Below are 17,791 nucleotides of genomic sequence, written 5' to 3'. Positions count from 1 at the left end.
TCAAAGCTTACAGGCAATGTTTATATTGGCAAATAGCTTAAATATTTAATTTTTTTCGTTGTGTTCCTTTTCTAAAACAAATCTCCCAAATTTTACCTTTTCGTACGTTTTTGATTAACATTTTCCTTTTTTTTTTGTTCGGTGAATTATTTTTTACTTGGATTATTATTCTTTTGGATAAATTTCTAATTTTTAATTTGTTAATTTAATTCTTTGTTCTTTAATTGAATTTTTTTATTGAATAAATTACTTTTTATTTGGATAAATTTCTAATTTAAAAATTGTAAATTTAATTATTTTTGTTGTTGAATTGAAATTTTTTGTCTTTGAATTTTATTTTCTTTTAGTTTGTAAATTTTCCTTTTGTTTGTATATTTTTTTTGTTTGTATATATTTTTTGTTTTTAAATTCGATTTAAATTGAATTCGTCGATTGAGGTATAGACAAATTTTTAACATAAAATGACAAAAAAAATAGTTTTAGATGAGAAAAAGAAAATGAGCAATTTTGAAATGATTCGGAGTTTTCGAGGTAGGCGAGAGATTGGCTTTGTTTTCTTTTTCGTACTAACATACTAAGGGATGCTGGTGTTTTGCTACTCGGAACAGTCTTCAGGACGGAATCGAGCGGCAGTTGACGCCACCCACACCTCCTCCAAGAAGGAACCCACCCCCGCCCGCAAATATTATTGTCACCGTCACAGCCACGACGACCGTCACGACCGTCACAACGGTGTCGACGAGCGTCACGACTGCAACGAGTACGACTTCATCGTCAACGACCGCAACAAGTCCCAGCCCTGCATCCTCCACGAATGGAGGTCCTGCAGCTTGTTACTATGCTTATGCGACAAGAGGATGCTGCGTCGATTGTGCAGTCTGGAACAATCACGGTATGACAAAAAAAATACTTTACCTAAATAAAAATACTTTTCATTTCCAAATTTCTTTTGTTTTCTTCTTTTAATATAGTTTTTTAATTCTTTTTCAGACTATTGTTTCTATATCAGTCGGAAAAAAAATTCACAGTTGCTGCGATGATGTACCACTGATTCTTTTTCACAAGAAAAAACAATTGGGAATTTTGTAAACATTATTTTGTAAAATTTAGTTTGTTTAATTTATTTTACAAAAATTATTTTACAAATAAATTTTTCCCCTGAATTTTTTCTTTAAAAGAATTTCAGTCGAAAAAAATTCAGAATTGCTGAAATTATGTACCATTGGTTCTTTTTCACAAGAAAAAAGATTTGGGAATTTTTGTAGAAATAATTTTGTAAAATTAAGTTTGTAAAATTTATTTTGTAAAATTTATTTTGTAAAATTAGGTTTGTAAAAATTGGTTTACAAAAATTATTTTACAAAACAATTTTTTTCCCATAAAAGAAATGTTTTATAAAAAATCTGGGAAACTTCCTCTATCGCAGCAACTGTGAAATTATATTGAAATCTTGTTGTGAATAATATTCTTCTATTTGAAAATATTCACTTAGAAGAAATTGAGATATTAAAAGAGAGTCTTTTGAATGGGAGAGAAATATTTTTTGATTTCCTCCTTTGATATTGTCCAATAGAGAGTAAATAATTTGTTCTTCGTTTCAAAGTGTTCATTCATAACTTCAAATCGTTCTTTTATTGTTGTGAATATTCTCGCTCTTTTTTCGTAGATATTTGTATCTGCAGAGAAAAATTTCACTTTGAATTAATTTAGTTTTTAATAATGAAGATAATTCAGTGAAAGATATTTTTTTATTCAAAAGTCTCTCTCTCTCTCTCTTTATCTTCTTTATTATAAAGAAAATATAAAATTTTTAAATAATCGATAGGAAATGAAACTAATAATAATTGAATAGCCGTAGTTGAATGCGATGACGATTCATCGGCTGAAAGTGCGTCCAGTGGATCAGGTAGAAGGAATGGCGATAGCGAAGGGTGGGTTCGACCACCAAGGAAATCATCGTCACGACGCTCGCGACAACGAAAACGAGACGCGGTTACTGGAAAAAGTTCTTCGTTTCGCCAAACCGGTAATGTTTCTCAACAAGCTGAATCAGGAACGGGAAATCAAGCCACCAGCGGTCGTACTGTGGCAAATGGTCTTAAATTGGCACAAACTCAGGCAATTGCCGTTGCTGGATTCCTGGCAGATGTCGATTCTCGACAGTGGAAGGTCTGTGATACTTGTTTTTCACATCGAGCTTCCTATCACGGCAGAGGTGACTAATTATCAAAAATTTTCTCCATTTTCATATACAACATTATTGTAGATATACTCATCTCATTTTCTTTGTCTTAAAAAGAATTATTGTTCTTTCTTACAAAACATGATTTTTTTTCTCAAGTAGATTTTAAATAATTTTTTGAAAATAATTTTTTTAATAATTCTTTTTGTAAAAAGTTGTTTCTATTATTCAAAGGCTTCGTACTCGTTCGACAATCGAAAAAAAGTACAGGGTTGCCACAAAAAATTAATTTTATTTTTCCCTAATTCCCAGACGAAATTTTGACTTTTTTCCTGATCCTAAAGAATATTCTGATTCACTCTAAAAATTATTAGATATTCAAAAAAATTTAATCATTATTATTTATTTACGAATTTCTTTAATTCTAAAATTATTCAAAAACATCAATAACTTCTTTTTTAAATATAATTATAAAACATGAAGATATCGAGCACTCAGAGTCTTCGACTCGAAGTGATCGCTATCTTCATGTTTTATATTAATTTAAACTTCTACAAAATTAAAAAAAAATAAATAAATTATTTACACAAATTTTCCTAGGATTTAAATTATTTTTAATACAATCTTAAATGAATTCCTCGAAAAATGTAATTATTTACAAGAATTTTTTGGAAGAATTCAATTACATTTCACAAATAATGAAATTCTACGCGAAATTCAAATATTTTCAAAATCTGCTATTTTAATAAAATTTCTCAAAAGAATTCAGTTATTTAAAAAAAGTATGTAATAAAATTCGTTGCAAGAATTCAATTATTTTCATAAATAAAATAAAATTCTTTACAGAATTTCAATTATTTTAAAGAACTATGTAATAAAATTCGTTGCAAGAATTCAATTATTTTTATAAATAATAAAATTCTTCACAGAATTTCAATTATTTAAAAAAAATGTAATAAAATTCGTTGTAAGAATTCAATTGTTTTTAATAATTTTTGCAAAAGTTCCTAGAGAATTCTTTAAATCTATTTGTTTATAATTCAATTTTACGAAATTTTGACTATTCGGAAATTCTTCAATTAAATATTTAGAAAATAAAAACTTGAAATAATTTCAAAAAAAAAATTCAATTAAACTTTTTCAAAATACAATTATTTCTAAAAATTCATGCTACAATGCTTTTATTATTCAATTATTATCTAAAATTTTTAACTGAAATTAATTTTTAAAACAATTTTTATTAGCGCCAATTCTACTAGAATTCAATTATTTAAATACAAAAATAAAAAAATTATTGAATAAATAAATGTTTTTCAAAATTTAATTCTCATAAAGAATTTTATCAACAAATTTTTAAATAAATGAATTTTTTCGACGACATTTTAATAAAATTTTCAAGAATAATTACATTTTTCGAAGAATTTGTTTAAAATTGTATTAAAAATAATTGAAATTCTATGATGAGTTTTATTAAATAATAAAATTCATTTAATCAATTATTTAAACAATTATTTTTGTGAATATTCATAAAAATAATTGAATTTTTGTAAAAAATTTTATTATTTATGAAAATAATTGAATTATTGCGAAGAATTTTACTATTTATAAAAATAATTGAATTTTTCCGAAGAATTTATTAAAATTTTAGGAAATAAATGAATTTTATGTAAATATTTAAAAATAATTTAATTCTTTTGAGAAATTCTATTAAAATTGTTTTGAAAAGAATTGAATTTCTGCAAAGAATTTTACTATTTATAAAAATAATTGAAATGATCGAAGAATTTATTAAAATTTTAGGAAAAATTGAATTGTTTTGAATAATTTTATAGAAATATTTGAAAATAATTAAATTCTTTCGAGAAATTCAATTAAAGTTATTTTGAAAATAATTGATTTTCTGTAAGAAATTTTATTAAAACTAAGCATATTCAAAATAATTGTATTCATCAGAAGAATTTCCTTATTTTTTTAAAATAATTGAATTCTTTCAAATTTTTTTTTACAAATATATTTAAAAATTGCATTGAAAGTAATTTAATTTTCATGTAGAATTTTTTTTTAATATTTTGAGAATAATTGAATTATTTTTAGAGAATTTTAAATTCTTGTTGAAATTGAATTTTATGAAAATTTTTGAAAATAATAAAATATTCTTTGGTGTAATTTTATTTAAAATAAAACTCATATAATTCCTGCAAAGAATTTTAGTATATTTATAAAAATAGTTGAATTGTTTCGAAGAATTTATTAAAATTTTGAGAAAATAATTGAATTTTATTGAAAAATTTGAAAATATTTGAATTTTGCCGAGAAATTCAATTAAAATTGTTTTGAAAAGAATTGAATTTCTGCAAAGAATTTTACTATTTATAAAAATAATTGAAATGATCGAAGAATTTATTAAAATTTTAGGAAAAATTGAATTGTTTTGAAGAATTTTATAGAAATAATTGAAAATAATTAAATTCTTTCCAGAAATTCAATTAAAGTTCTTTCGAAAATAATTGAATTTCTGTAAAGAATTTTATTAAAATTAAGCATATTCAAAATAATTGTATTCATCAGAAGAATTTTTTTATTATTTGGAAGCAATTGAATTCTTTAAATTTTTTTTATGAATATATTTAAAAATTGCATTGAAAGTAATTTAATTTTCAAATAGAATTTTTAAAAATATTTTGAGATTAATTGAATTATTTTTCAAGTATTTTAAATTATTGTTGAAATTGAATTTTATGGAAATTTTTGAAAATATTTAATTTCTTTCGTGTAATTTTATTTAAATTGGATTAAAAATAATTTAATTCCTGTAAAAAATTATGAATCCTACAAATTTAATTTTTTCCAGTACATTAATAAAAATTCCTGACTTTTTCCTGATTTCACTGACCTGTGGCAACTCTGAAGTAGCAAAAAGTAGAATTAAGACTGAAAAGAAGTACATACAGCAAAAAAGTAATTATCAAAAAATTAAATTTGACGTCTAAAAATCTTCTTTTAGTCAATTCAATCTGCAAAAAAAAATATTTTATTCAGGGTTATCACAAAATTTTATTAAAATATTTTCGTGATTTCCAGGAAGAATATTAACTTCTTTCCTTATCCGGCTAATTCTAAATTTTTCTCAAATTAAATTTGTTCCAAATTTTTAGTTAGAATTGTGCAAAAATACGATTATTTTTCAATTTTCAAAAATTTCCTCTGTATTTCTATACATTTTGAAGAAAATAAATATTAATTTTATTTTAGCAGATTTTTGAAAAAAGTAGGCAGCTTTTAGTGGCACAAATTAAAAAAAAGTATAGTAAATTTTAGGTTTTAGTAGATGAGTGCGAAGCCTAAAACTATAATAATTTTTAGAAATTTTAAAGATTTTTAGATATTTTTATAAATTCCGCAGAAGTTAAACTTTGTTTATTTGCAGGATTATGAAAAGAAATCTGTATTTTGTATTTTGTAAAATTTGATTTCAGTTTATTTTGTCTGTTTTCAGGATTAGTGAAAAAAATATTTATAATTGATAAATTTATGATTTTTATTTGTTTTCAGGATAGTATTGAAAAAATTGAATATTTATAATTTGAAGATATTCACGGGAGTAGTATTCATACCCTGCTCAAATTTCCCTTTATCATTTTCTTCCTATTTTTTGTTTTCTTTTTTGCTTTCAGTTCGTTTTTGTTCCGTGTATTACTATTTTTGCATGTGCTTTTTTGAGCTGGCTTTGCAGCTTTGTGGAATTAACAAATAACCAACTTGTTCGTTTTCTTAAATAAGATTAATCTCCTACTATTCGCTCTCTCATTAGCTTTTTGAAAGAGAAAATTGTATTAAAAATATTTATTAATAATTAACATTTATTTATACTATACTACACATTTATTTATTATTGCAATTTAATTTATTAATAGATGAAAATTAAACCGAATGTGTATTTTTAATAATATATATATGTTAATTAAAATTTCTTTAATTGCAAATTGTGTTTAAGAGAAATTAATACTAAGAATGGTAAGAGGCTGAACTTATAATGAGAAATAGTGTATGAAAATAATTTAGAAATGTATTTTAATTGAATTTTTCGTTCATTAGTTTCTTGGGCTGGAGAAAGTAATGGCAGTGTTGGTACAGAGCGATTGTCGCACAGCTTGCCCGGAAGTCCCGCTGATCGGAAACCGAATTTTGAAGTTATTGGAAGTGCCGAGAGTCTCGTTGGTCGGGTACGTTTTTAATTGACGACCGCAGGACAATGAATTGAATTATCAGGAAATTCAAGGCAAAGTCAGGGATTTTTTATTAAAAGCATTGGAAAAAATTTAATTTTTAGAATTCATAAGAAAATTTTGAATTTTGATGTCTTTTTTTGTTCGACGCATAAACTATGAAATTACCACGAACTCTAATACAAAACGTTCAAATTTTTCTATTTTTGACAAAAAATTCTCTTAATAAATTCATTTTTTAAGAACTATCATAACATTATTATTCATAAATAATTTAATGAATAATTTTACTTAAATATTGAAAACTTAATTGAATTTTAAAAGAGTTGCGCTTACAATTTTCACAAATAAATTAACTTCAAAAGGTTTCAATTTAAAATTTTATAAAATTTCAATTTTGAATGAATTTAATTAGAAATTTTAAAGAATTCAGCTTTTTGAAAAATTTTAATAATTCAAATTCTTCTGATATTATAGTTAAATTTTTTAATATAGATATATATATATATATTTAATTACCTAATTATTTAAAATAATGAATTTATAGAAGAATTTTAATTAAAAACACTAAAAAAATTGAATTTTCTAGAAGTTTGATTGCAGAAATTCAATTTTTTTAAAAAGGAAGAAAATTCATAACAGAAATTCAATTATGTTCAAAATTTTTTAAAAATTCTCGTCAAATTTCAATTATCATCTTTATAAATAATAAAATTCTTCTATAAAATTAAATTATTTTCAAAAAATTTCCTCAATTCAATGATTTTTAATATCTACTATGTTAATAAAATTTTCCAAAAGAATTCAATTATTTAAGAAAAAATTTAATAAAATTCTACGCAAACATTTAATTATTTTCAAAAATAATAAAAATTTCAGAGGAATTCAATTATTTACAAATTTTTCGTAAATTTCTTAGCAATAATTCAATTATTTATATAAATATATTAAAATCTTTTTTTAGGAATTTAATTATTTTCAGCAATAATAAAACTCATCACAGAATTTAAATTATTTTTGATACAATTTTAATTGAATTTCTCGAAAAACGTATTTGTTCTTAGAAATTTTATTAAATTTCTTCGAAAGAATTCAATTATTTAAAAATTTGTTGATAAAATTCATTATGAGAATTCAATTTTAACAAAAAAATTAAAAACAAATTTTTTGTATTTAAATAATTGAATTTCTTCAAAGAATTTTACTATTTATAAAAATAATTGAAATGATCGAAGAATTTATTAAAATTTTAGGAAAAATTGAATTGTTTTGAAGAATTTTATAGAAATAATTGAAAATAATTAAATTCTTTCCAGAAATTCAATTAAAGTTCTTTCGAAAATAATTGAATTTCTGTAAAGAATTTTATTAAAATTAAGCAAAATAATTGTATTCATCAGATGAATTTCCTTATTTTTTTAAAATAATTGAATTCTTTCAAATTTTTTTTTACAAATATATTTAAAAATTGCATTGAAAGTAATTTAATTTTCATGTAGAATTTTTTTTTAATATTTTGAGAATAATTGAATTATTTTTAGAGAATTTTAAATTCTTGTTGAAATTGAATTTTATGAAAATTTTTGAAAATATTAAAATATTCTTTGGTGTAATTTTATTTAAAATTAAAACTCATATAATTCCTGCAAAGAATTTTAGTATATTTATAAAAATAGTTGAATTGTTTCGAAGAATTTATTAAAATTTTGAGAAAATAATTGAATTTTATTGAAAAATTTGAAAATATTTGAATTTTGCCGAGAAATTCAATTAAAATGGTTTTGAAAATAATTGAATTCTTGCAAAGAGTTTTACTTATTCATAAAAATAATTGAATTGTTTCGAAGGATTTATTACAATTTTAGAAAATAATTGAATTCTTTTGAAAAATTTTATAACGAATTTTAAGAAAAAAATTAAATTCTTTCATGAAATTTTAAATTGAAAATAATTAAATTTTTGCCAAGATTTTACTATTTAGAAAATAATTGAATTGATTAGAAGGATTTATTAAAATTTTAGAAAATAATTGAATTGTTTTGAAGAATTTTATAGAAATATTTGAAAATAATTTAATTCTTTCGAAGAATAATGTTATTATTTATAAAAATAATTGAATTCTTGCGAAGAATTGTGTTAAAATTTTTGACAATATAAACAATAATAATTAGTTTAGAAAGAATTATTAAAATTTTAGAAAATAATTGAATTCTTTTGTGAAATTTTATTAAAATTTTGTTAAAAATAATTGAAGTTTTGCAAAAAACTTTTCTATTTTTAAAAATAATTGAATTCTTCCGAAGAATAATATTATTTTTGAAAATAATTGAATTCTTGCGAAGAAGTATATTAAAATTTTTGAAAATATAAACAATAATAATTCATTTTGTACTCAATATGTGAATTTTTATAATTTTGGTTAATGAAATTATTTTGAAATTGATATTTGAAAATAAAAAATTTTGTAATTTGCATAACAATAATAAATTGAACACCACGTTCCATATCATTTACTAGTTCTTATAATAAAAAATAATGATTTTATCAATCGGTCATCTTTAATTATTATAAAACATGAAGACATCGATTGCTCCGAGTCGAAGACTCGGAGTGATCGGTTTCTTCATGTTTTATAACAATACTTCTATTCTATTCTTTTTTTATATATACTTTTTTATAAACAGTTTTTTTTTTATTAAAATACTTTTATAAGTTTGTCAAACAATATTTTTTAAAGAAAAAAAAAATACATTTTGCTAAGAATGTAAAATTAATTAAAAGAATATGTTCTTGAGATTGATTATTGGATTTATTTTAGGTGCTCGTAGAACAAGGTTTAGGGAAATATTGTGATCCCGATTTTGTAAGATACACGTCAAAGGAGATGCAGGAGGCGATGGATATGACACGAGAGGAAATGGACCGAGCGGCTCATCAATTGTTACTTCAAGAGCGACGAGGACAACCGTTGACGTTTCAACTTCAACAGGGAATGGATCAACATTGGAACTCGTCGTTTCATCAGGGTCAACAACCAGCAATTGGTTATGAGCCGCTTCAGGAGCAATCGGCTCCGCCTCAAGTTCAACAGCAGTATCAAACCTATCAGCAACAACAGCAGCATCAGCAGCAACCTCCGTCTTAGCACTAGTGAAAACGCGCGAAGCGTGTTTCTTCAAACCTATCTCTTTGATGGAGCCGGATAAGAAATGAATCCGGATTTTTTGGGCTACTCTTTTCGTTACAGTGTAACCCAAGAGGAAAAAAAAGATCGTCATTCGTGTTCATCATACACTCTCAATTCCAGAAAAAAAAATGGTAAATTGATATTTGATGATCGAGTGATATTTTTGTTTTTTCAAAATCGTCTATCGAAATTGACGATAATTTATTTAAAAAAAAAAAGGAACCGAAAAAGTTACATGAAGTAACTTTTTTTTACTGTGAAGTGTTCGATTTTGGATATCGAACTTTTATTGTGGTTGTTATGGAGAACGAGATAAGAACGTTTAATTGCCTGAAAAAAAAGAACAAGGACATTAAAAATTGTTGAAAGGGATTTAAATTTCTAAGTTCGTCAACAACAAGCTCGTTTTGTCAAGATGTCAAGGAAAGGTACCCTGTTCCATGGATCATCGAAAAGATCAGGTATTCTTTTTAAAGTGGTACATAAAATATTTGCAAAAAAAAATAACCCTTTTTAGAGAATTTGACGAACGGACCGAGCTTTCTAACAGCAACGTATTTTGTACCGTTTTTTAAAATCATAATTCGACCAAGAGCGTAGTTAAAAAATAGGACTGTTAAATCGTTATTAACTCGCCAAGTTGCGTGTTAATGTTCGTATTAAAGAAAAAAAAAAGTAATAATAATTGATTCACGGACTTTGCTGGTTCTTTCAACATTAAAACTTCGACGTCAGTAGATTTACATTTTCTAAATAACGTTTCTAATATCATTCAACACCCTCTCCAATATAGTCTCGTATTGCTCCAAAAGGTACAAAAGAAAAATTATTTCACCATGTAATATAAAAAAAAAAAATAATACACCCATCGCCATAGGGTGTTGTGTAAAATATTCAATTTTCTCCTCATCATCAAACAAAAAACGTCAATTTTAAATACGATATATAAAATTAATTTTCCCAAAGAAGAAAATTTTTCAACTTTTTCCGCTTTCTTTTTTCTACACTGCACGCTATTTACCAACGGGCTGAATGAAAACGCATTACAAAAATTGAAAAAAAAATGAATTAACATACGTTTGTTGATAATACACAATTAAATTCTATAAACAAAATTTTATCCATGTAAATAGAAGACTATTAAAAAAATTGACTATTAGAAACGAATTAAATCAGGAAAAATCAAATTAGAAATTAATCAAAGAAATTATAAAAAAAATTAATTTATCAAACTTAGGTGTAAAATATTGAGTTATTAATTAAAATGTTGATAAATCGAATTTGGTCTTCTTTTCTAAAATAATTATAACCGAATCTTCTTCTACATTAATAATAATAAATTTTTAGTAAAATAATTGAATTTTGAAAATTTTTCAAATTAAAATCTTTATAAAAATCTGAATTTTTAATACTTTTAACAAACAATTCTGTATAATTATTTCTTTTTTTAAAAGTTTAGTTGAATTTTTTTGCAATTATTTAAAGTTTTTATTTTTGAATATATATTTAATTGAAGAATTTTCATAAAATCGAAATTTCCTAAAATTGAATTGTAAACAAGTGAATTTGAAAATTTTCAAATTTTTTTTTGCAGAGATTCAATTGTTTTCATAAATAATAAAAATCTTTTTTGGAATTCAATTATTTTTATAAATAAAAAAATTCTTCGCAGGAATTCAATTATTTTTAATACAATTTAAAATTTTTAAATGTAATTATTTTCAAAACATTTATTAAAATTTTTCGAAAGAATTTAATTATTTAAAAATTTGTTGATAAAATTCTTTATGAGAATTCAATTTTAAGTTTTTAAAATAATCTTCTTTGTTATTAATTGAAATTAAACATTTAATTATTGAATTTATTGAAATTTTAGAAAATAATTGAACTCTTTTGAAAAATTTTATCACAAATTAAGAAAAAAATTAAATTCTTTCGTGAATTTTTTTTTGAAAATAATTGATTTTTTGCAAGGATAATATAATATAATTGAATTGTTTTGAAGGATTTATTAAAAGTTTAGAAAATAATTGAATTTTTGCAATTAAAAATAATTGAATTTTTACGAAGAACGTTATTATTTATGAAAATAATTGAATTTTTGCGAAGAATGTTATTAAAATTTTTGAAATTAATAAACAAGAAAAATTAATTAGTAAATTAGTGAATAATTGAATTTTTTACAGTTTGCATATAAAATTATTAAAAAATTTATTTTTGAAAAAAAAATTTGTAATTTGCATAATAATGAATTGAATATCACGTTTCGCGCGTAATATAATAATAATTAGTAAATTAAAAACTGTAAAAATGTTTTATGATAAACAAATTGTTACAATATGTGACAAATAGAAAAATTTTTGTAGAAAAAATAAAGTATATTTACGTTAACATGTACACAAACATATATTGAAGTTCTTTATTTTATGTGTTAATTATATGTTAATCATTATGTTAAAATATATAGTAATATTAATATTGTTTAAATAATTTGATGAGTTGATTAAAATTTTATAATAAGAATCGAAGTGATCTTATTTATAATAAAAAATAATAATTTATAGTAATAATAAAGAAAGAGTAATGCGCTTTTATTCCCCGGGTAAATTTATTCATAATCAACATAAACGAATCGTCAAGACTATAAATTAAGCGACAAATCAGATACTTTATAAAATAAAATTCGTAATACAGAATTAAAAGTACTCGATCTCTTGATATGTTTGAAAATTTTATGTCACAAGTAAATCAAGACATTTTCTCAGAGATCGAGAATTAAAACTTCAATGCTTATTACGATATTGAATTTTATTACTAATTTTTAAAAATAAAAATTTGCAAATATTTGAGAGTGAAAATATTTGAAGTTTGTAGGGGAATGTAGTCAAGGTTGGTCTATTGTCTAGGTAGGCCATCGCGATTTTTTGGACAAGTTCACTAGCGCCACCTACGCGCTTGCTTGTCGAAGCTTGTCTTAGTAAAACCTAACTTTTTGTTCAATTACATTTTCGGAGGATCGAAAATTGTGTTTTCTGTGACGTCGGTACAAAAAAAGCTGAAAAAAAGTTTTGTGCATAATGTGAAAAACCAATAATAAAAGATAAAAAACAAATTGAATCGTCAAGGCAAGTATGCAGAAAATTTGTGGGACTCATGGTTGAAAGGAAATCGAATCCCAAAACGTATTTCTTTATGGTTACAACAATTCGGTAATGTTACTTACTGTCAAGGTCGGCCACTATGTGTTTAAAATGCGCAAAGATGAGGACGAGCTACTTCATTTGCAAAAACTGCAATTCTGTATAACTCATAATATAATTGATCATCTTATTAATATTTTTATTTAATTTTATTAATATTTCAGTGCAAAATTTTTTTTTATTTATATTTATTTTTTTATATTGTTTATTTTTATTATTTTGTTATTTCATTAAGTTACAAACTGTAAACAATAAAGAATCAATTTTCCGTAACTCCAAACATGTTATTTTATTTTTAAAGATTAATGCCCTTTGAATTTTAAACATGGCCGACCTTGACTGTAATGGCCAACCTGGACTACAAATTTTTTTTTTTTTAAATCTTTATAACTTTTTCATTTTTAAACCTGTCAATTTACTTTGTACAGAAAAAATGTTCCTATTAAACAGGACTTTCCAACCATATACTTCAATTGTCCAAATTCATTTTTAAAAAAAAGTTATAAACAAAAGTCAAAAAGGTGGCCGACCTAGACTATGTTCCCCTACTGTTTAGAAAGCAATTATTTACAATTATTAAAAAGAAATGGTTTAATATTTTTTTTAATTTTAATAATTAAATTTCAATTTAACAATTTAACGCAAGTAAAATTTTTTATTGTTACTTCAAAAAATTTTCTTACTTAAAATTCAATTTTTATGATTTCATTTCAATTATACTGTCATAAAAGGCATAAATAAAAATATAAATAAAATAGTACCTAATAGTAAGGAAGGAATAATATTGTGTTTGTAAATTTTATTTTAAAAAATAGTTGTTTTTTAAACTTTACAAACTTCGTAATTAAATGCATAATATATTAAATAAAAAGCAGTATTGTATAGACAAATTGTTTTTACAAAACTTGTTAATGGAAAGAATTTATGAAATTTCCTCAATTTTTTAAACATTGTTATTCTTGATTTTTGTATGTAAAAAAATGGTCCCAATGGAAGCTTCTTCACGGATTTTGCAAATAGAATATTAACCAATTTTTTCTTTCGTTAAAAAATACAATTTTATTGTTATAAATTGTTATAAATATTCAAATTATATTCATTAATAAGAATTATTTCAAATTAATTATATAATTAATTGAATAATTAATTTAATTTTTTTTTCATTAATTTAATTACACTAATCTGTCAACAATTAGTCAAAGAAAAAATTGATCAAGTTTGTTTTTAACAGGGTTGCCACAAAAATTTGATTTTATTTCAAGATTAAACAATAATTAAAATTAATAAAACAAAATTGATTTGAATCCGAATTTTAATTATTTTAATGACTTCTTCTTTGTAGAATTTAAAAATTAATTTTTAGAAAGTTCGTATCACTTTTGTTTTTATTAGTTTAAATCTTTAATAATTCAATTTAATTATTTTTTTGAATTTTATTAATTAGCCAAATTAATCATATTAATATTAGACTTGGAAAAAAATTAAATTAATGAAATGTGTAAAAATTGAGAAAAAAAAACGTTAAATCAGTGAACAAGCTCATTGTCTCTTATTATTTGCTGTTTTGTAAGACGGATCATAGATGAGATAACAAGTGCCTAAGTATCTAATATAACTTCTTTCGGACCAGCGAAGACTTTTATCAACCTAGTCAAAGTATGATTATTCGGGTGCGCGACTCGATTTGTTAAGTACTATTGTATATTGTGTACATCACGCGTACTATTCCAAAGAAGTGAATGACTCAATGTCAATATGACAAGAAACATTCTAATTCAAATAATTTCAAAAAACCCAAAAAAAAGAAATAATAATAATAATTCCAGTGCAATTCGTAATATTATTGTAATAAGCAAAAACTTCTCCAATAACTTTGATGATCAAACAATTTTCAATAAACAAAGAAAAATATTTTCATAAATAATTTTGCCATATTTTAATAAATAATTATTTATTTTAATTAATTAACTAAAATAAATAATTCTTATTTGCTGTTTGTTCGCTAATTTTTAATATATTTATTAACAATGAAAATTATTTTCTATTAATTTTTTCAATGTAAAAAAAAAATGAAAAAAAAACTTTTGTACAAAATTGTTTTCACAAAATATAAAAATTGTTTTCATTTTATTTTCTCCAGTATAATATTTCTAATTTTTCCATAAAGTTAATTAATTTTGTATTTTATAGATTAAAAGTGGAAAAAAATAATTTGAAAAAAAATTCCGAAGAGTATTTTAATCGCAGCAAAGGCAATAATTTTGCTAAATGATTGAATTTGATTTGTCTAATTTAATTTTAATAATATAACATTTTTTTTATTTTTATTCACGATTGATTCTGTTTTTTGATCATCGAAGAAATGAAAATATAATGAAAGAAGTTGTAATGAATACCGTAAAACATCCATGAAAATTGAATAAGAGTATACATTATCGATGGACATTTGTGTCTCTATTCAATTTCAAATTTTTTGACTCTAATAAATAATTAAGTTAATAAAAGATTTCAAACACGAAATCGAGAATGAAAAACAAATAGACTTCGTTAAAAAAAAAATTGTACATTATTGTTCGAAAACAATCTTATTCCTATATTAAATATAGACTGTGAGTTTCGTAATTCATTTTTTTTTTAACACGTCTTTCTTACCAGGATATCTAGGAATCGTTTTTACATAATTTATTTATTCATAGAGAAAAAGATATTAAACAAAAATCTAGAGATCGCTCTGGTATAATAATTGGCTCTTTCACAAAGCAGCGAAAATCAATTTAGAAAAAAAATAAAAGTTAATTTTTTATTCAAATGCTGCAAATTTATTTTCTCTGAAAAAAAACAGTGAATTTCAACGAAGAGGTGCAAATTAAAAAGTTTTTTAATAATCGATAAAATGTCCAGTATTTTTATGGAAATTCAGTGCGTGATTTTTCAGCTTTCATCTAACCGCAAAGTAGAAAACATTTCGAATTTTTCACTAAAATAAAAAATAATAACAAAATATTATAAAGTTTAAAATAGAGCACAATTATTTATAGTATTTTTACTCCTCTTTTTACTTGTCTTTTATCTTTTTATAATTATTTTCTCTACACAAAACAAAAAAAGTAATATAATTCTGGAATGAAATTGAACTCCCATTTTAAAATTGATTATATATTTCAAACTTATAAGTCTGATTTTTAAAAAATATACATTATACAAATTGCTCTACGTTTTAATGCGCACTTTTTGTCACATTATTATTATTACTAATTATTATTATTATTATTATTATTATTATTATTATTATTATTATTATTATTATTATTATTATTATTATTATTATTATTGTATATTCAAAATACGTGTTTATCAGAAGTCTCAATTTTCGCTCTTTACGATTTTTAAATAATTATCTATAAATTATATTTCTTGCATTTTATTTCGCTGTTATTTTCCAATGAAACATAATATAATTAATGACCAATTTTAAAAGCACAAAATACTTTTAATGACAATTTAACATTTGGATAAATCGAAAAATTGATTAGCAAACATTTTTCTATTTTATATATATGTAATAATAATTAGAACAGAAAATATAGATTTTGCCACTTCTTCTGACGAAAATCACAAAATTAAGACTAATTTATTTTTACAAAAGTGTTTCATTGAACGAGATTTTGTTAAATTGTATAAAAATAATAAAAATTTGATTTCAATTTTAATGGCAGTGATATTCATGAAATAGAAAATGTATTTAAATACAAATTTTTATATACATATAGATAAAATAGAATTATTTATTTAAAAATAAAATTTAATCGCAGCGATTCATTGTATTTTTTTTTTTTTTTTGAAAAACAATGAATTTTTATATCTACCACAAAATTTTCTATATAGCGAAAGTTTATCCAATTTTTTAATTTTCAAAACAAAATCTCATTCGAGAGACTCTTCTTTATATTCTGCCGTCAATTTTGTAATTCTGTACCTTAAAAAAAAATTCTAACGCGATAATTACATGTCGCAAAAAATAGCACAAAACGTTTTTTAAAAAAATAAGGTGACGACCAAAGAGTTCTGTTAAAAAAATTGGACAGATTTAAATTTACAAGAAACTAATTTTTAATTACGATAAATTGAAAATGAAATTATTAATTCCAATAATTTAATTTCAAAATTCATTATTTATCTCCGTCCAGTTTTTTTCTTTTCAAACAGAGTACATTTAACATTGTTAATATTTTAGCACTCGAGAAGAAAAACCATTTATTATAAAACTCCAAACAGCTTTTATCCCATAATTGAGAAATTCAATAATTAAATATCAACGATCACTTTAAAATGAGCTGCAAAGTTTCTTACGGCACGCACTTATTAACATTCCAAAATTTTTGTACAATAAAACTAAAAAAAAAAATAAAAAGAAAATTTAACTTGTAAAAACAAATATACATTTCTAAGAAAGACTCATATTTGAAATTTGTAAAAAATAATAATAATTCTAATGAAAAAAAAAGAAAGGAAAATTGCTCTACCACTTAAGGCACATGTACAAAGTGTGTGTAAGAAGCTTCTCATAATAATTTCAAAATAATTCAATTCTCTAGATTCTCTTTGACCGCAACAAGTTGTGCGTCCCATGGAAACAATGTGGCACACGAAACGACATTGAGATATTTTCGTAAGAACCATTGTTGATTAAAAGCCAGTCCATTAATGAGATTCAAATCATTATAAATTCATCTTGAGTCTCAAATTTTTGATAGCGACACAAATTTTTCATTATTTCGAATTTGCTCAAAATGTAGAAACTGAAATTAAATAATTTAGATAATAATAATAATTTGTTTATTATAAATAAAATAGAATAAATTTTAATGTCCATTGTTAGATACAAAAACTTTCTGTTTGAAATTTAATAAAAATTTATTATTTGAAAATATTTTTCGAAATGTAAGTCTTCAAAAATACGAATACAATTTCAAAGTAATTTTTAAAAGGAATTAAA

At 22.6% G+C, this 17,791-nt stretch overlaps 1 protein-coding gene across 9 annotated transcripts in view; it reads left to right on the top strand.

Annotated features, from left to right (window-relative positions):
• Positions 1-9,688, top strand: part of LOC122509509 (muscle calcium channel subunit alpha-1) — a 149,285-nt gene extending 139,597 nt beyond the window's left edge. For 5 of the 9 annotated variants that reach the window (XM_043623640.1, XM_043623641.1, XM_043623642.1 and 2 more), the window contains 4 exons: positions 609-892; positions 1,853-2,215; positions 6,278-6,405; positions 9,227-9,688. In XM_043623640.1, coding sequence (XP_043479575.1) covers positions 609-892; positions 1,853-2,215; positions 6,278-6,405; positions 9,227-9,553 — 1,102 coding nt within the window. In that variant the 3' untranslated portion in view covers positions 9,554-9,688. Of the gene's footprint in view, positions 1-608; positions 893-1,852; positions 2,216-6,277; positions 6,406-9,226 lie in introns of those variants that run through there. The other 4 variants (XM_043623643.1, XR_006302368.1, XM_043623644.1 and 1 more) reach the window with 4 other exon arrangements.
• The last annotated feature ends 8,103 nt before the right edge of the window (positions 9,689-17,791 follow it).

This window comes from Leptopilina heterotoma, unplaced genomic scaffold (genome assembly GCF_015476425.1).
Source record: "Leptopilina heterotoma isolate Lh14 unplaced genomic scaffold, ASM1547642v1 Lhet_60, whole genome shotgun sequence".
Lineage (NCBI taxonomy): Eukaryota > Metazoa > Arthropoda > Insecta > Hymenoptera > Figitidae > Leptopilina > Leptopilina heterotoma.
This window is presented reverse-complemented; position numbering and strand designations above follow the sequence as displayed.